Raw genomic sequence first — 21,480 nt, forward strand, 5'->3', positions numbered from 1 at the left:
TCCCTGGTGGTGCAGTGGCTAAGAATCTGCCTGCCAATGCAGGGGACACGGGTTCGAGCCCTGGTCTGGGAAGATCCCACATGCCACGGAGCAACTGGGCCCGTGAGCCACAATTACTGAGCCTGCGCGTCTGAAGCCTGTGCTCCACAACAAGAGAGGTCGCGATAGTGAGAGGCCCACGTACCGCAATGAAGAGTGGCCCCCGCTTGCCACAACTAGAGAAAGCCCTTGCACAGAAACTAAGATCCAACACAGCCATAAATAAATAAATAAATAAATAATTTTTTAAAAAAGAAAATGACAAGAAATCCACACATAAAAAAACAAACTATCAGAGCTAATAAACTAGAACAGCAAGGTTGTACTGTAGAAGATAAATATATAAAAATCAATTTAGTTACCATACATAAGCAACAAATAACCCAAAAATGAAATTAAGAAACAATTCCATTTGATATTGCACATAAAAGAAGAAAATATTTAGGAATGAATTTAACAAAATACATGCAAGACTTGTTCACTGAAAACTACAAAAAGGAATTGAAGAAGACCTAAATAAATGGAATAATATCCCATATTCATAGATTGGAAGATTTAATACTCATAAGATGACAAATCTTTCCAAATTGATCTATAGATTTGAGGCAATATCTATCAAAATCCTAGTTACTTTTTTTTGTAAAAATTAACAAGTGTATCTTAAATTCATATAGAAATGTAAGATACCAACAACAGCCAAAACAATCTTGAACAAGAACAAAGTTGGAGAAATCATACTTCCTAATTCAAAAAATGCATTACAAAACCACAGTATTCAAGACTGCTACTAGCCTAAGAACAGACATATAGTTCAATGAAACACAATCGAGAGTCCACAAATACTTACATTTATGATCAACTAATTTTTGGTGAAGCTGTCAAGAAATACAATAAGGAGAGAATATTCTTTTTGGCAAATGATGCTGAGACAACTAAAAATCCAAATGCAAAGGGATAAAGTGGCACCAAATACAAAAATTAACTCAAAATGAATCAAAACACTTAAATGTAAGAGCTAAAAGTATAAAACTTTCATAAGAAAACAGAGAAGTAAATCTTCATGAACTTGAATTAGGAAATAATTTTTTAGATATGACACCAAAGCACAAATAATAAGAGAAAATATAGATAAATTGGACTTCATCAAACTGAAATGTGTGCTTCAAAGGAAAACATCAGGCAAGTGGGAAGACAAGCCACAGAATGGGAGAAAATATTTGCAAATCATATACCTGATAATGGATTTGTTTCTAGAATATATTTTTAAAACTGAGGCTGAGGAGGGGAGGAGTGGAGAGTTGTTGTTCAATAAGTATAGAGTTTCAGTTTTGCAGAATGAAGAGAGTTCTGCAGCTAGGTTGCAAAATGTAAAAATATTTAACACTACTGCACTGTACACTTAAAAATAGTTAAAGTGGTAAGTTTTATGTGTATGTAACTACAATTAAGTATATTTTTTGAAAACCTTAAAATTTAGCAAATAAAAAGGGAGCTCAGTTTTTAAACAGGCAAAGGATCTGAATAAACATTTCTCAAAAAAAGACATATAAATAGCCTTATCATAAGCACACAAAAACACATTCAACATCATTAGTCAGGAGGAAAATGCAAATCAAAACCAAACGACAATGAGATACCATTTCACACCCACTAAAATGGCTATAATCAAAAAGTCAGATAATAACAGGTGTTCAAGGGAATATGAAGACATCGAAATCCTCATATACAGCTGCGATAATGTAAAATAATGTGGCCACTTTGGAAAGCAATCTAGAAATTTCTTAAAAAGTTAAATGTATAGTTACCATATTACCAGCAATTCCATTCTAGGTACATACCCAAGAGAAATAAAAACATGTGTGCACATAAAACCTCGTATAGAAGGGTTCATAGCAGCATTGTGCATAACAGCCAAAAGGTGGAAACAGCCCAATGACCATCAACTGACGAATAGATAAAACGTGATATACCCACACAATATTATTTAGTAATAAAAAGGAATGAAGTATTAATGTGTGCTACAACATGGGTGGACCCTGAAAACATTATGCTAACTGAAAAAACGTCAACCACAAAAGATCTCATACTGTATACTTTGCTTTACATGAATTGTCCAGAAAAGACAAATCTATACAAACAGAATTAGATTAGAGTACTGGGAAGGAGGAAAAATCAGGAGGGACTGCTGATAAGTATAGTATTTCTTTTGGGGATGAACATACTTTAACATTAGAGAGTGGTAATGTTTGCACAACTTTGTGATACAATTAAAATCACTGAATTATATATTATAAATGGGTGAATGGTAAGATATGTGATAAATGGGTGAATGGTAAGATATGTGAATTATTTCTCAATAAAACTTCTATTTTAAAAAACTCATTCAGAGTAAAGGCTGCTCTCAGACCAATTAACAAAGGTTAAAAGTAAAACAAACTTCAGAGACCTTCAAGATGGCAGAGGAGTAAGACGTGGAGATCACCTTCCTCCCCACAAATACATCAGAAATACATCTACATGTGGAACAACTCCTACAGAACACCTAATGAACGCTGGCAAAAGACCTCAGACTTCCCAAAAGGCAAGAACCTCCCCACGTACCTGGGTAGGGCAAAAGAAAAAAGAAAAAACAGAGACAAAAGAATAGGGACTGAACCTGCACCACTGGGAGGGACCTGTGAAGGAGGAAAGGTTTCCACACACTAGGAAGCTCCTTCACTGGCAGAGACAGGGTGTGGGTGGGGGGAAGCTTCGGAGCCACGGAGGAGAGCGCAGCAACAGGGGTGCAGAGGGCAAAGCGGAGAGATTCCCGCACAGAGGATGGATGCTGACCAGCACTCACCAGCCGGAGAGGCTTGTGTGCTCACCCGCCAGGGTGGGTGGGGGCTGGGAGCAGAGGCTCGGGCTTCGGAGGTCAGATTCCAAGGAGAGGACTAGGATTGGCTGCATGAACACAGCCTGAAGGGGAGTACTGCACCACAGCTAGCCAGGAGGGAGTCCGGTAAAAGTCTGGACCTGCCTAAGAGGCAAGAGACCATTGTTTCAGGGTGCGCAAGGAGAGGGCATTCAGAGCACCACCTAAACGAGCTCCACAGACAAGCGTGAGCCACGTCTATCAGCGCAGACACCAGAGACAGACGCGAGACGCTAAGGCTGCTGCTGCAGCCACAAAGAAGCCTGTGTACAAGAACAGGTCACTATCCACATCTCCCATCCCAGGAGCCTGTGAAGCCCACCACTGCCATGGTCCCGTGATAGAGGGACAACTTGCCGGGGGAGAACATTCGGCGTGCCTCAGGCTGCTGCAACATCACACTGGCCTCTGCAACCGCAGGCTTGCCCGGCGTTCCCTACCCCTCCCTCCCCCCAACCTAAGTGAGCAGGGCCCCCTAATCAACTGCTCCTTTAACCCTGTCCTGTCTCAGCAAAGAACAAACGCCCTCAGGCGACCTACACCCAGAGGCGGCGCCAAATCCAAAGCTGAACCCCAGGAGGCGTGCAAACAAAGAAGAGAAAGGGAAATCTCTCCCAGCAGCCATAGGAGCAGCAGATTAAATCTCCACAATCAACTTGATGTACCTGTATCTGTGGAATACCTGAATAGACAACGAATCATCCCAAAATTGAGGCGGTGAACTTTAGAAGCAACTGTAGATTTGAGGTTTGCTTTCTGCATCTAATTTATTTCTGGTTTTATGTTTATATAAGTTTAGTATTTAGAGCTTATTATCATTGGTAGATTTGTTTATTGATTCGGTTGCTCTCTTCCTTTTTTGTTTAAATATATATATTTTTCCTTTTTATCTTTTTTGTGAGTGTGTCTGCGTATGCTTCTTTGTCTAATTTTGTCTGTAGAGCTTTCCTTTCACCATTTGTCCTAGGGTTCTGTCTCTCCATTTTATGTTTGTTTGTTTTGTTGGGGTTTTTTTTAGTATAGTTTTTAGCATTTGTTGTCATTGCTGGATTTGTTTATTGGTTTGCTTGCTCTTGTCTTTCTTTTTTTATTACTTTATTTTTAATAATATTTTTTAATTTTTTAATTTAATAATTTATTTTATTTATTTATTTATTTACTTCTTTATACTTTCTCTCTTTCTTTGTTTTCCTACACTTTTCTTCTGAGCCGTGTGGCTGACAGCATCTTGGTGCTCTGGCCGGGTGTCAGGCCTGAGCCTCTGAGGTAGGACAGCCGAGTTCAGGACATCGGAACACCAGAGACCTCCCGGCTACACGTAATATCAAACAGTAAAAGCTCTCCCAGAGATCTCCATCTCAACACTAAGACCCAGCTCCACTCATCGACCAGCAACCTACAAGGTTGGACACCCCATGCCAAACAACTAGCAAGACAGGAACACAACCTCACCATTAGCAGAGAGGCTTCCTAAAATCATAATAAGGTCAAAGACACCCAAAAACACACCACTGGACACAGTCCTGCCCACCAGAAAGACAATATCCAGCTTCATCCACCAAAACACAGGCACCGGTCCCCTCCACCAGGAAGCCTACACAACCCACTGAACCAACCTTACCCACTGGCAGCAGACACCAAAAACAACGGGAACTAAGAACATGCAGCCTGCGAAAAGGAGACCCCAAACACACTAAGTTAAGCAAAATAGAAGACAGAAAAATACACAGCAGATGAAGGAGCAAAGTAAAAGCCCACCAGACCAAACAAATGAAGAGAAAATAGGCAGTCTACCTGAAAAAGAATTCAGAGTAATGATAGTAAAGATGATCCAAAATCTTGGAAAGAGAATGAAGAGAATACAAGAAATGTTTAACAAGTAGCTACAAGAACTAAAGAGCAAACAAACAGTGAAGAACAACATAATAAATGAAATTTAAAATTCTCTAGAAGGAATCAATAGCAGAATAACTGAGGCAGAAGAACGGATAAGTGACCTGGAAGATAAAATAGTGGAAATAACTACAGAATAAAGAAAAAATAATGAAAAGAATTGAGGACAGTCTCAGAGACCTCTGGGACAACACTGAACGCACCAACAGTCAAATAACAGTGGTCCCGGAAGAAGAAGAGAAAAAGAACTGCACTGAGAAAATATTTGAAGAGATTATAGTTGAAAACTTCCCTAATAAGGGAAAGGAAATAGTCAATCAAGTCCAGGAAGCACAGAGAGTCCCATACGGGATAAATCCAAGGAAAAACACGCCAATACACCTATTAATCAAACTATCAAAAATTAAATACAAAGAACAAATATTAAAAGAAGCAAAGGAAAGCAACAAGTAACATATAAGGGAATCCCCATAAGGTTACCATTTGATTTCTCAGCAGAAATTCTGATAGCCAGAAGGGTGTGGCAGGACATATTTAAAGTGATGAATGGGAAAAACCTACAACCAAAATTACTTTACCCAGCAAGGATCTCATTCAAATTGGATGGAGAAATTAAAACCTTTACAAACAAGCAAAAGCTAAGAGAATTAAGCAACACCAAACCAGCTTTACAAGAAATGCTAAAGGAACTTCTCTAGGGAGGAAAACAAGAAGAGGAAAAGACCTATAATAACAAACCCAAAACAATTAAGAAAATGGTAATAGGAACATACATATCACTAATTACCTTAAATGCAAATGGATTAAATGCTCCAACCAAAAGACACAGACTGGTTGAACAGATAAAAAAACAAGACCCATACAGATGCTGTCTACAAGAGACACACTTCAGACCTACGGACACATACAGACTGAAAGTGAGGGGATGGAAAAAGATATTCCATGCAAATGGAAATCAGAAGAAAGCTGGAGTAGCAATTCTCATTTCAGGCAAAATAGATGTTTAAATAAAGACTATTAGAAGAAACAGAGAAGGACACTACAAAAAGAAGATATAACAATTGTAACTATTTATTCACCCAACATAGGAGGACCTCAATACATAAGGCAAATGCTAGCAGCCATAAAAGGGGAAATCGACAGTAACACTATCATAGTAGGGGACTTGAACACCCCACCTGAACCAATGGGCATATCATCCAAAATGAAAATAAATAAGGAAACACAAGGTTAAATCATACATGAAACAAGATGGACTTAACTGATATTTATAGGACTTTCCATCGAAAAACAACACAATACACTTTTTTCTCAAGTGATCATGGAACATTCTCCAGGATAGATCATATCTTGGGTCACAAATCAAGCCTCAGCAAATTTAAGAAAACTGAAATCGTATCAAGTATCTTTTCCAACCAAAACGCTATGAGACTAGATATCAATTACAAGAAAAATTTTGTAAAGCATGGAGGCTAAACAATACAACACTCAGTAACCAAGAGATCACTGAAAAAATCAAAGAGGAAATCAAAAAATACCTAGAAACAAATGACAATGAAAACACGACAACCTGAAACCTATGGGATGCAGCAAAAGGAGTTCTAAGTGTGAAGTTTACAGCAATACAATCCTACCTTAAGAAACAAGAAACATCTCAAATAAACAACCTAACCTTACATCTAAAGCAATTAGAGAAAGAAGAACAAAAAACCCCCAAAGTTAGCAGAAGGAAACAAATCATAAAGATCAGATCTGAAATAAATGAAAAAGAAATGAAGGAAACAATAGCAAAGATCAATAAAACTAAAAGCTGGTTCTTTGAGAAGATAAATAAAATTGATAAACCATTAGCCAGACTCATCAAAAAAAAAAAAGGAAGACTCAAATAAATAGAATGAGAAATGAAAAAGGAGAAGTAACAACTGACATTGCAGAAATACAAAGGATCATGAGAGATTACTACAAGCAACTCTATGCCAATAAAATGGACAACCTGGAAGAAATGGACAAATTCTTAGAAATGCACAAGCTGCCGAGACTGAACCAGGAAGAAATAGAAAATATGAACAGACCAATCACAAGCACTGAAATTGAAACTGTGATTAAAAATCTTCCAACAAACAAAAGCCCAGGACCAGATGGCTTCACAGGCGAATTCTATCAAACATTTAGAGAAGAGCTAACACCTATCCTTCTCAAACTCTTCCAAAAGATAGCAGAGGGAGGAACACTCCCAAACTCATTCTATGAGGCCACCATCACCCTGATACCAAAACCAGACAAAGACGTCACAAAGAAAGAAAACTACAGGCCAATATCACTGAGGCGAACAGGCGAATTCTACCAAACATTTAGAGAAGACCTTACACCCATCCTTCTCAAACTCTTCCAAAATATAGCAGAGGGAGGAACATTCTCCAACTCATTCTACGAGGCCACCATAACCCTGATACCAGAACCACACAAAGATGTCACAATAAAAGAAAACTACAGACCAATATCACTGATGAACATAGATGTGAAAATCCTCAACAACATACTAGCAAACAGAATCCAACAGCATATTAAAAGGATCATAAACCATGATCAAGTGGGGTGTATCCCAGGAATGCAAGGATTCTTCAATATATGCAAATAAATCAATGTGATAAACCATATTAACAAATTGAAGGAGAAAAACCATATGATCGTCTCAATAGATGCAGAAAAAGCTTTTGACAAAATTCAACATTCATTTATGATAAAAGTCCTCCAAAAAGTAGGCATAGAGGGAACTTACCTCAAAATAACACAGGCCATATGTGACAAACCAACAGCCAACATCATTCTCAATGGTGAAAAACTGAAACCACTTCCACTAACATCAGGAACAAGACAAGGTTGTCCACTCTCACCACTATCATTCAACATAGTTTTGTGAGTTCTAGCCACAGCAGAGAAGAAAAAGAAATAAAAGGAATCCAAATCGGAAAGAAGAAGTAAAGCTGTCACTGTTTGCAGATGACATGATACTATACATAGAGAACCCTCAAGATGCTACCAGGAAACTACTACAGCTAATCAATGAATTTGGTAAAGTAGCAGGATACAAAATTAATGCACAGAAATCTCTGGCATTCTTAAACACTAATGATAAAAAATCTGAAAGAGAAATTAAGGAAACACTCCCATTTACCACTGCAACGAAAAGAATAAACTACCTAGGAATAAACCTACCTAAGGAGACAAAAGACATGTATGCAGAAAACTATAAGACACTTATGAGAGAAATTAAAGATGATACAACCAGATGGAGAGATATACCATGTCCTTGGATTGCAAGAATCAACACTGTGAAAATAACTAAAATACCCAAAGCAATCTACAGATTCAATGCACTCCCTATCAAATTATCAATGGCATTTTTCACAGAACTAGAACAAAAAATTTCACAATTTGTATGGAAGCACAAAAGACCCCAAATAGCCAAAGCATTCCTGAGAAAGAAAAACGGAGTTGGAGAAAACAGGCTCCCTGACTACAGACTATACTACACAGCTACAGTAATCAAGACAGTATGGTACTGGCACAAAAACAGAAATATAGATCAATGGAACAGGATAAGCCCAGAGATAAACCCAAACACATATGGTCACCTTACTTTTGATAAAGGAGGCAAGAATATACCATGGAGAAAAGACAGCCTCTTCAATAAGTGGTGCTGGGAAAACTGGACAGCTATAGGTAAAAGAATGAAAGGACACTCCCTATCACCATACTCAAAAATAAACTCAAAATGGATTAAACCTAAATGTAAGGCCAGAGACTATAAATCTGTTAGAGGAAAACACAGGCAGAACACTCTATGACATAAATCACAGCAAGATCATTTTTGACCCACCTCCTAGAGTAATGGAAATAAAAATAAACAAATGGGACCTAATGAAACTTAAAAGCTTTTGCACAGCAAAGGAAACCATAATCAAGACAAAAATACAACCCTCAGAATGGGAGAAAATACTTGCAAATGACAAAGGAATAATCTCCAAAATATACAAGCAGCAGCACATGTAGCTCATTATCAAAAAAACAAACAACCCAATCCAAACATGGGCAGAAGACCTAAATAGACATTTCTCCAAACAAGATAAACAGATTGCCAACAAACACATGAAAGGATCCTCAACATCACTAATCATTAGAGAAATGCAAATTAAAAGTACAATGTGGTATCACCTCACACCGGTCAGAATGGCCATCTTCCAAAACTCTACAAACAATAAATGCTGGAGACGTTGTGGAGAAAAGGGAACCCTCTTGCACTGTGGGTGGGAATGTAAATTGATACAGCCACTATGGAGAACAGTATGGAGGTTCCTTCAAAAACTAAAACTAGAACTACCATACGACCCAGCAATCCCACTGCTTGGCATATACCCTAAGTAAACCATAATTCAAAATGAGTCATGTACCACAATGTTCACTGCAGCTCTATTTACAATAGCCAGGATATGGAAGCAACCTAAGTGTCCATGGACAGAGGAATGGATAAAGAAGATGTGGCACATATATACAAAGAAATATTACTCAGCCATAAAAAGGAACGAAATTAGGTTATTTGTAGTGAGGTGGATGGACTTAGAGTCTGTCATACAGAGTGAAGTAAGTCAGAAAGAGAAAAACTAATACCGTATGCTAATACATATATATGTATCTAAAAAAAAAAAAAAAGGATTCTGAAGAACCTAGGGGCAGGACAGGAATAAAGAGGCAGACGTAGAGAATGCATTTGAGGACACGGGGAGGGGGAAGGGTAAGCTGGGACGAAGTGAGAGAGTGGCATGGACATATATACACTACCAAATGTAAAATAGATAGCTAGTGGGAAGCAGCCACATACCACAGGGAGATCAGCTCAGTGCTTTGTGACCACCTATAGGTGGGATACGGAGGGTGGGAGGGAGTCACAAGAGGGAGGATATATGGGGATATATGTATATGTATAGCTGATTCACTTTGTTATAAAGCAGAAACTAACACACCATTGCAAAGCTATTATATTCCAATAAAGATGTTTTTAAAAAATAAAATAAAATAAATTGCAAAAATAAAACAAACTTCAAATAAATAAACTTAACTGAAAGTAATCTACTGAATAGCGGAACAAGGCCCAAAGATCTTTAAAAAAAATAAAAAGCGGGCTTCCCTGGTGGCACAGTGGTTGAGAGCCCGCCTGCCGATGCAGGGGACACGGGTTTGTGCCCCGGTCCAGGAAGATCCACGTGCCGCAGAGCGGCTGGGCCCATGAGCCATGGCCGCTGAGCCTGCGCGTCCAGAGCCTGTGCTCCACAACAAGAGAGGCCACAACAGTGAGAGGCCCATGTACCGCAAATAATAATAATAATAATAATAATATAAAATAAAATAAAATAAAATATAAAAAGCAACAAAATCCAGACATTTACGTGGTAAAAATCATAATGTCCAGTATTTAATCCAAAATTACTAAACAAACCACAAAGTCTGAAATAACCAGCAGACTATCAGTAAATAAAAATAAACCCAGAAATACAGATGATGAAATTGGAAGAAAAAGACATTAGAATAGTTACAACTATGATCAGGTATTTTTTTAAGACAACATTGAACAGAGAAAAATAGATAATGAAAATTATCAAAACTTATCAAGACAGAAAATACAAAAAATATTTGAAATGAATAATTCGCTTAATAGAATTAACAGCAATAAGGCATTTGATAAAGAAGGATTAGTGAACACAAAGATAATACCATGAAAACAATCCAAAACAAAATATTTCTTATAAATCAGGCAAAAAATAGCATCTCAATGCTCTGTTTGCTTGTATCTAAGGTCTAAAATAAATATAATATGAATTCTAGAAGAAGATAAAAAACAGAAAATATATTAAGGAAATAATAGCAAAAAGTTTCATATTTCACCAAAACCATAAACCCACAGAACTGAGAATTTCAAAAAATCTAAAGTAGGCTAAACACACACACACACACACACACACACACACACACACACACACACACCCATACCAACATATATATTCATTTTCTAAAAATCAGTGACAAGAGTAAATCTTAAAACCAGCAAGAGAAAAAAAAGAGGAAGACCACACACTTCTTGTTAGAAACTATGCAACTCAGTTAAACTAAAGAATATCTTTAAAAAGCTCAAAAAAGAACACTGTCACCTTAAAATTTTATAATCAGTAAAACTATTTTTCAAAGCTGAAAAATTTGAAGGCTTTTTCAGACAAATAAAAGCTCAGAAAAGCCAATGACAGTAAATCTCCATTATAAGAAATAATAAAACAATTCAAATGGAAGGAAAATGATATGAGATGAAAACATGAATCTACACAAAGAAGTATCCTAGAAATGGTGAATACATAGATAAATATACAAGTAAATACAAAGTATATGATCTTCCTCATTTTTAATTTTTTAAAAATGTTAATGAATGAATCAAAAATAATAAAAATGTATCAAAAGGACCATAATATATGAAGAAGTAAAATCTACGAAAATAACAAACCTGAGGACAGGATGGGGAATTGCAGGATTATGTTGGAAGGGTCTTACACTGTACAATGTCATTTATTGGTAGACTATGATAAGTTAAAGTTTAAAAAAAAACTAATAAACCAATAGTAGAAATAAGTGAAATACTAAATAACAGGCAATCTAAATCAAAGCAGAGAAAGAGGAAAGAATCAAAGAACAGATGAAAGAAACAGAAAACAAATAGTAAGATACTAGATTTAAGTCCCACAATATCTATACTTATTGATACAATGGATGTAAATTATGTGAACATTCCAATGAAAGGCAGAGATTGACTGACTCAGTAAAAAAGCAAGACTCATTTTACAAAATTCAGTATCCTTTCTAATAAAAAGTCTCAGAAAACTAGAAATAGAAAAGAAATTTCTCAACTTGAAAAAACGTCTATAAAATATGTATGAATGCTTTCCCTCTAAAATCAGGAACAAGGCAAAAATGTCTACTCCTGTCATTTCTATTTTACCTATTTATCCTGGAGGTCCTATTTAGTACAATAAGGGAAAAAAGAGAAAAGGCATACAGACTGGATATGAAGAAGTAAAGTTTACAGTCTACATGAACATGTATGTAGAAAATACTAAAACAGCAACAACAAAAATCTAGTAAAACTAATAAGCAAGTTCAGCAAGGTCTTGTTAAAAAGTCAATAAAACAACTATATTTCTATACACTAGAAACAAATGATTGGAAATTAACTTTTTTAAAAATGCAACTTAAGATATTACCTAAAAAACGTGAAATACTTACAAATACGTTTAACAAAATGTATGTACAATGAAAACCAAAAAACACTGCTGGGAGAAATTAATAAAGACCTAAGTAAATAAAGAGATATCATGGTCACAGATTGGATAATCCAGTATTAGTGAGATGTCAATTATCCTCTAACTGATCTATACATTAATACAGTACCAAATAAAACCCCAGTAGAATTTTTTGTAGAAAGCAATAAGCTGGTTCTAAAATACATCTAGAAATGCAAAAGACTTAGAAAATCACAAAGGATGTGAAAAAGAATAGTTGATGGTTTAGACTTCCAGTTTTCAAGACTTAATACAAAGCTACAATAATCAAGACAGTAAAGTATTAGCATTAAAAAAAGACATTAAGTAACTGAAATCAAATAGAGACTCAAAGATGCCACAGTAAGGCAATGAATGGAGAAAGAATAGTATTTAAAAAAACAAATAGTGCTGGAACACCAGGGTATCCTTATGAAAAACAAGAAAAAATAAACCTTGATAGTTAGCTCATACCACACACAAAAACTACCTGAAAATGGATCACAGGCCTAAATATAAATGCTAAAAATATAATACTTAGAAGAAAACATGAGTAAATCTTTCTAACCTTGGAATCAGCAAAGATTTCTTACATAAGACACAAAAATCATGAGAATAATAGGAAAAATTGTTAAATTGGAATCCATAATAATTAAATTCCTATGTTCTTCAAAAGCCAGATTAAGAAAACAAAAAGGCAAGATACAGACTGGGGGGAAAAATTTGTAACTCATACATCTGATAGCCATAACATATAAAGAAACTTATAAAGGACTTACAAGTTATAAGGACTTATTATCTAGGACTTATATCCATAATATATAAAGAAACTTCAAACCTCAACAATAAGAAAACAAACCAAACAAAAAATGGGCAAAAGATTTGAATACACGCTTAACAAAAGAAGATACACAAGTGGCCAATAAGCAATGCAAAGATGCTCAGCATCTCAGGCATTACAAAAATGCAAATTAAAACCAGAATGAGGAACTGCTAGGGACCCACTCAAATGTCTAATATTAAAAAGACCAGCAATACCAGGTGTTAACAGGATGTGGAATAAGTAGAAAGCTCACACATTGCTTGTAGAAATGTAAAATTGTGCAACTACCTTGGAAAAGAGCTTGGCAGTTTCAGCTGCCATACCAGTTAACAATTCCACTCTTACATATTTATGAAATACACAAAGAATTATACACCAATATTCATAATAGCCAAAATCTGGAAACAACCCAAATATTCATCAAGAGATGAATGGGTTAAAAAGTTGTGATATACTCATATAAAGGAACACTACTTAGCAATAAATAAGAGGGAACTACTAATACAGAACAACATAAATGAATCTTAAAACATGCTAAGAAGAAACCAAACTCCAAGGAGCACACATTGCATGATTCTATTTACATAAAACCTTAATAAAAACAAATCTATTGACAGAAACAGATCAGTAGTTGCCGGTCAACAGAAACGGGGTGGGGTTAGAGAAGCACAAGGAACTGACTAGGAAAGAGCAGAGAGGTATCTTTTGCTGTGATAGAAATGTCTTGATTGCTGCATTATACTTTTGTCAAAACTAATTAAAATATGTATACTTTATTGACTCCAACAGTATGTAAATTAACACAAGTTGATTTTGTTTTCAAAGGACCATAACAGACATTAAATCACTCCCTGAAACCAAACTAGATTAACAATGGCTTAACCTAAAGGTTCCCAAACTTCCTTGATTCATGACACTCTTAGCTTCACAGTAATTTTTTATGGTGTTCCAGACCAAAATAAATATTGAACATTTCTGTTTATTAGTTTGACCCAACTACTTTATATTTTATATTTTAACAATTATATTTTATATTTTAACCTTATAACTTAACAATCTATTAGCCATTTGAAAAACTTAATGCACAAATTGAAAAAAATGTTTCCTTCACAAAATTATTTATTAATGGGATGTATATGCATCTTGGGTACTGCACAAATTCTCAAATTTTGGAATCAGATTTCATAGCTCATCCTCATTTCCTGTTCCACACTGATTTTCACATGGTACTTGCTCTTTATCACAGCAAGCATTAAAAACTTAGCTGTGCAAGGATATGATACCACCAAAAGAAATGCAGCAAAAATTAAAGTTGAAACTTGAGCTACTATTTTGCACAGTGCCGCACATATGACAAGTATACTATGCTTCCCACAAAACTTTAAAATACCTTTTGGACAGACTCCTGTGACTTCCCTATGGTGCCTCTGCTTACTTTCACATACAGTTTAGTAACCCAAGTTGTAAGCTGTCCCATGCACCACCCACCTATAAATCAAGCTCAACTAACACTGGTTAAGCAGGGAACAGCAAGTAAAGTACCTTGTATCCCAGGCCCAACTGATAAATAGCAAAAATCTGAGCTGCATTAAGAGCTTCACTAAAAAGGTAAACTGCAGTCATCTGACCACAGAATACCCTATTAGCATCTGCTGTTTCTGATGAGCCCAGGAAACACTTGTCAAAGGTCTGTGAAAGAAAACAGAAAAGTTTATTAGAGAAAAAACAAAAAATTATCTCCTCCAGAAATAATAACAAACTATACTGGTATAAATATTTTGCCCACTCTAAAATATAATCTGAATAGATTAAAATAATTCATTTAGCATTTCACTTCATTCATTCCCATTTGGTGTAGAGATCAGGAAAGACATCATAGAAAGGAGATAAGACAAGTTTTCCAAAGTACAATAAACAAAACCTGATAACAAAGTGGATATAGGAAACAGAGCCAGAGAAATCATTATGGACTGAAGGTTCATACTTGGTCAACCAAAGAACCAGACAGAAGAGCAGGCTTTGGAGCAATGAGGAAAATCAAGAGTTAAGTGTGGGACATATAATGAATGCGTCTTTTCTATGAACTAATGTGGATGAAGAAGCAATTGACCACAGGGTTCTGCATGGTGAGAAGTTAACACTGTAACTTTTTGTAGACATCAAGATACAAATAATGGGTGAAGTCATGGAGTAGATGCAATCTCTCAAAAGGAATGTGTAAATCAAGAAAAACAGGTGTATGTTTTTCTTCTTCAGACAAAAAATTCCTCTTAATAACATCCAGGTTGCAAAGACCCCGTTTTAAAAACTCATGTAAAATACAACAAGGAGGAAACAAAGTATCCATATCTCTTTAAAAGTATCATTTTATACCATGAAACTATTAGGAAGGATGTTGAAAAATATGTATGTGTTGACATTAAGGAATATAAAAAAATTTTTAACATTTGGGTTCTGAAGACAAACCACCTAGATCAAATCACTGCTTCCCACGCTGCTGATTTTGGCAAATTACTTAACCTCTCTGTGCTCAGTTTCACTGGTAAAATGAAGATTACAACAGTACTTATCTTGCAAGGTTGGGGCTTACAGAAAATAAAGGTATGTATTACAATGCCTGGAATACAATAAATACTCAGTAAGGATTAATGTAAGGAAAAAAACAGGTTGAAAAGCAGTATACATATCTGATCCCTTTTTTATTTTTAAAAAAAATTAGAGTTAACATTTATTGAGCATTTATTCTCTACAAGGCACTCTGCTAATGAATTTGTGAACAGTATCTCATTTAATCAACCTTCTGAGATACATACTATTTTACACCCATTTTTAGGTGGAGCAAACTTTGCCCTAATAGACTAAGTAAGGTCATACAGTCAGTAAGGGATTCAAACCTAAGTCTATCTTTTATAACAACCTGGGCTCTTAAGGTCAGCATTTCAAAATATGTAAATATGTATAGAATAAAATATGAAAGGAGGAGTTAATTACCAACAATGAGTGTTGCAAGCTTGTATTCATTTTCCTGACCTGTATTTTTCAAGGTTTCTATTAAAAATGTAATTGTGGTGGGCGGGGAGAACATTTGAATTTAACTCTAACCTATGGATCTCTTTTTGAATCTTGAAAATATTATAACATAATAGTTATCTATAGCAGCTATGAATTTTATGGAAAATTTATAAGCATGCAACATCTAACTCTTTCAAAAAAATCATCAGAAGCCTGTAGTAGAGCTCTCAGGTTTAATTTGATCAATGGACCAATTACACAAATACTTTCAAGATATACCCACTGTTACCTATGAATCTTCTCTACCCTTTCCAGAATAATTTTATAACAAGGACTGAGTAATATGTGCCATATTAGCACAGTTCTACTCTCTTAATATATTAACATGCTAGTCAAACTATGATTATAAAAATCCACCATTGTGGTATTCTATAATTTATATCCAATGTAAAATATATTTTTCTTATTTCACTGTAACTTTCTCAAATTACTTACATCACTGGTGTTGACAAACCATGTTATCTCTCCATAGGAAGCAAGCTCACCATTCACATAACATCGAAGCTCACTGTTCTTCCACCGGTTATAAATGTGCACTATAGTTACCATATACCACTGAATAAGCAAAACAGTTAAAAAAAAAAAAGATAGAGATAATGACCTTCCAATGACTCAACCACATTGATAATAACAGGTAAAAATTAAATGCGGAATTAAAATTAAACCTAAAAATAAAATAAGACTACCTTTATTAAATTCAACATGCTACCTCTGGAACTATATTGATTCAAGGGAACTCTCAACAAATAACAGCTTCCCATGAAATTATTTTTCAAACTTTTTATTATGACAATTTTCAAATATACTCCCAAAATTAAATAAGGTAAAAAGTTTAGTACAAACTCTCTCACCATCTCGTTTCCACAACTGTCAACATTTTGTCATATCTGTTTTATCTATTTACCTATCTACATATATATAGATGTACATTTTGTTGATAAACCGCTTATTAATCTCTAAATTTTAAGGTACAAAACAAAATACATATTACTACTACCAATACTACTACTACTAAAATAATTGCCACTGATATTTTCCCCCTGTATGTCCTTTAAACTCTACAAATAACTAAATATTCACTCTTTTTATCATCCAAATCAGAGAGGTTAACAATTGTCCAGTGATTTACACTTCATTTTCTAAAACAGTATAAACACAGAGCTATGATTTACCACATATTATGTCAATAACACTAAAGCAAAGCATTCTGAAGGTTATAATAGCTTGGTAACATAATTATGATTCAGTAAGATCACATACCTTTTGGGGCTTGAAATCAAATTTCACACAGTGTTGAAAGCCTTTTCCTTTTGACTTTACTGATGTTATAATTAAACATCCCCCAACAAAGTGTGCAGAATAACCAAGACCTTTGCTGGTTCTGAAACTATAAAATATAAGTTTTCATTTCATCTCCAAATATTCTTCTCATTTTCAAAGTAAAGTAACAACACTAAATTACAGAAATACATACCAATACAAATATGGTTTATCTTTATCCACATTGATGTTATTTACAGGATCCATTCTAAGCCAGGTATGAAATGTAAAACCATTCTGGTATGGCCATTTGGCTATAGGAGGTAATGCAATAGCCTAAACGAAAAAGCTTTGAGTTACTGATTCACAAAGAAAATTTTGTTACTGAAATGAAAATGAGACCTTACAATGCTATATATATATCTACTAGATATTATTCTACATCATGATTAAAATATGCAGTAGTCTCTTTATCTGAAAGAAGACTTTAATAACTTCTAAATATTCCAAAATATATAGTAATGATGTTAATTTAATTAAACAATAGAAACATTCCAACTGACCTGCTTGACTCACTAATCATAGGTGCTTCACTTCTTACAATATAAACATGTCCAAAGGAATTCCTATTAAAAGAGACAGGTAGTGGGCTGCCCTGGTGGTGCAGTGGTTAAGAATCCACCTGCCAATGCAGGGGACACAGGATTGAGCCCTGGTCTGGGAATATCCCAAATGCCGCAGAGCGGCTAAGCCCGTGTGCCACAACTACTGAGACTGTGCTCTAGAGCCCGTGAGGCACAACTATTGAGCCCACATGCCTAGAGCCCATGCTCCACAAGAAGAAAAGCCACTGCAATGAGAGGCCCATGCACCACAAAGAACAGTAGCCCCCACTCCTCACAACGAGAGAAAGCCTGCCCACAGCAATGAAGATCCAATGCAGCCAAAATTAAAATAAATTTGTAAAATTTAAAAATAAAATTTAAAAAAACAGGTAGGCAGTGATATCAAATTGGAAATTTGTTCCTGAATGTTACATAAGGTAATAGAAGAGAGGAAAGAGGGACAAGAAAGGAAAGAAAAAAGTTAAGGAAAAAGCCTGGGATATAATTTTTTTAACAGCAAATATAAAGCTGAAGAGGATTCGTTCATAACTTTTTTTCATAATATTTTAAAATTATATTCATAAGTCACTATATAAATGATTTCACCACTTGGCTTAAATTTTTATTTAAAACATCATATTACATATTGCAAGGGCCCCCAAATCTCCAAAACAAACTTGAAAAAGAAGAACAAAGTTGGAAGACCCATACTACCAAATTTTGAAACTACAACACAAAGATACATTAATGAAGATTTTACCATATTGGCATAAAGATAAAGATCAATGGAACAGAACTGAGAGCCCAGAAATAAACCCTTATATTTGTGGTCTTGATTTTCAACAAGAGTGTCAATGCAGTTCAATGACAAAGGATAGTGTTTTCAACAAATTTGCTGAGAAAACTTATATTTACAAGCAAAGGTATGAAGCTGACCACTTTCTTACGTGTCACACAAAAAATTAACCCCAAATCGATGATAGACATAAATGTGAGAGCTAAAAATATAAAACTCTTATAAGAAAAAATAGGGTTAAATCTTCGTGACACTGAGTTAGATAAATCCTTCTTAATTAGGGAATGAAAGAAAAATTATATGAATTGGACTTCATTAAAATTAAAAACTTTTGTGCTTTAAAGGATACCTCAAGGGGGCTTCCCTGGTGGCGCAGTGGTTGCGCGTCCGCCTGCCGATGCAGGGGAAAAAAGACAAGCCAAAAGAATGAGAGAAAATATATGCAAGTTATTTATCTGATAAAAACTTATATCCAGAAGAATATATATAGAATTCTTGAGAGGGCAGACAGCAGAAGCAAGAAGAACTACACTCCTGCAGCCTGTGGAACAAAAACCACATTCACAGAAATACAGATGCAAGAAATGTTTAACAAAGACCTAAAAGAATTAAAGAACAAACAAACAGAGATGAACAATACACTAACTGAAATGAAAACTACACCAGAAGGAACCAATAGCAGAATAACTGAGGCAGAAGAATGGATAAGTGACCTGGAAGACAGAATGGTAGAATTCACTGCTGCAGAACAGAATAAAGAAAAAAAAAAATGAAAAGAAATGAAGACAGCCTAAGAGACCTCTGGGACAACAATAAATGCAACAACATTCGCATTAAAGGGGTCCCAGAAGGAGGAGAGAGAGAGAAAGGACCAGAGAAAATATTTGAACAGATTATAGTTGAAAACTTCCCTAACATGGGAAACGAAATAGCCACCCAAGTCCAGGAACTGCAGTGAGTCCCACACAGGATAAACCCAAGTAGAAACATGCCGAGACACATAGGAATCAAATGAGCAAAAATTAAAGACAAAGAAAAATTATTGAAAGCAGCAAGGGAAAAACGACAAATAACATACAAGGGAACTCCCATAAGGTTAACAGCTGATTTCTCAGCAGAAACTCTACAAGCCAGAAGGGAGTGGCATGATATACAAAAAGTCATTAAAGGGAAGAAGCTACAACCAAGATTACTCTGCCCAGCAAGGATCTCATTCAGATTCGATAGAAAATCAAAAGCTTTACAGACAAGCAAAAGCTAAGAGAATTCAGCACCATGCTGAATGGATACAAAAACAAGACCCATATATATACTATCTACAAGAAACCCACTTTAGACCTAGGGACACACACAGACTGAAAGTGAGGGGATGGGAAAAGATATTCCACGCAAATGGAAATCAAAAGAACGCTGGAGTAGCAATACTCACATCAGATAAAATAGACTTTAAGATAAAGAATGTTACAACAGACAAGGAAGGACACTACATAATGATCAAGGGATCAATCCAAGAAGAAGATATAACAATTTTAAATATATATGCACCCAACACAGGAGCACCTCAGTATGCAAGGCAACTGCTAACAGCTGTAAAAGAGGAAATCGACACTAACACAATAATAGTGGGGGAGTTTAACACCTCATTTACACCAATGGACAGATCATCCAAAATGAAAATAAATAAGGAAACAGAAGCGTTAAATGACACAACAGACCAGATAGATTTAATTGATATTTATAGGACATTCCATCCGAAAACAGCAGATTACACTTTCTTCTCAAGTGTGCACAGAACATTCTCCAAGATAGATCACATCTTGGGGCACAAATCAAGCCTCAGTAAATTTAAGAAAATTGAAATCATATCAAGCATCTTTTCTGACCACAACACTATGAGATTAGAAATCAATTACAGAGAAATAAACGTAAAAAACACAAACATATAGAGGCTAAACAATACGTTACTAAATAACCAAGAGATCACAGAAGAAATCAAAGAGGAAACAAAAAAATACTTAGAGACAAATGACAATGAAAACACCACGATCCAAAACCTATGGTATAACCTTCCAAGACTGAACCAGGAATAAACAGAAAATATAAACAGACCAATCACAAGTAATGAAATTAAAACTGTGATTAAAAATCTTCCAACAAACAAAAGTCCAGGACCAGATGGCTTCACAGGTGAATTCTATCAAACATTTAGAGAACAGCTAACACCTATCCTTCTCAAGCTCTTCCAGAATATAGCAAAGGGAGGAATACTCCCAAACTCATTCTTCGAGGCCACCATCACCCTGATAACAAAACCAGACAAAGATGTCACATAGAAAGAAAACTACAGGCTAATATCACTCATGAACATAGATGAAAAATCCTCAACAAAATACTAGCAAACAGAATCCAACAGCACATTAAAAAGATCATACACCATGATCTTGGGTTTATCCCAAGAATGCAAGGATTCTTCAGTATATTCAAATGAATCAATGTGATATGCCATATTAACAAATTAAAGAATAAAAACTATATGACGATCTCAGTAGATGCAGAAAAAGCCTTTGACAAAATTCAACACCCATTTATGATAAAAACCCTCCAGAAAGTGGGCATAGAGGAAACCTACCTCCACATAATAAAGGCCATATAAGACAAACCCACAGCAAACATCATTCTCAATGGTGAAAAACTGAAAGCATTTCCTCTAAGATCAGGAA

At 35.4% G+C, this 21,480-nt stretch overlaps 1 protein-coding gene across 8 annotated transcripts in view; it reads right to left on the reverse strand.

The window, feature by feature from the left end:
* Positions 1 to 21,480, reverse strand: part of LRBA (LPS responsive beige-like anchor protein) — an 813,910-nt gene that overhangs the window by 696,233 nt on the left and 96,197 nt on the right. For all 8 annotated transcript variants that reach the window (XM_055085920.1, XM_028491755.2, XM_055085924.1 and 5 more), the window contains exons 6-9: positions 17,574 to 17,695; positions 17,360 to 17,486; positions 16,535 to 16,654; positions 14,570 to 14,716 (exon numbers count right to left, since the gene is read on the reverse strand). In XM_055085920.1, the coding sequence (XP_054941895.1) occupies positions 14,570 to 14,716; positions 16,535 to 16,654; positions 17,360 to 17,486; positions 17,574 to 17,695 (516 nt within the window). The remainder of the gene's footprint in view (positions 1 to 14,569; positions 14,717 to 16,534; positions 16,655 to 17,359; positions 17,487 to 17,573; positions 17,696 to 21,480) is intronic.

The sequence above is a fragment of the Physeter macrocephalus genome, chromosome 7 (assembly GCF_002837175.3).
Source record: "Physeter macrocephalus isolate SW-GA chromosome 7, ASM283717v5, whole genome shotgun sequence".
In the NCBI taxonomy this organism is placed as follows: Eukaryota; Metazoa; Chordata; class Mammalia; order Artiodactyla; family Physeteridae; genus Physeter; species Physeter macrocephalus.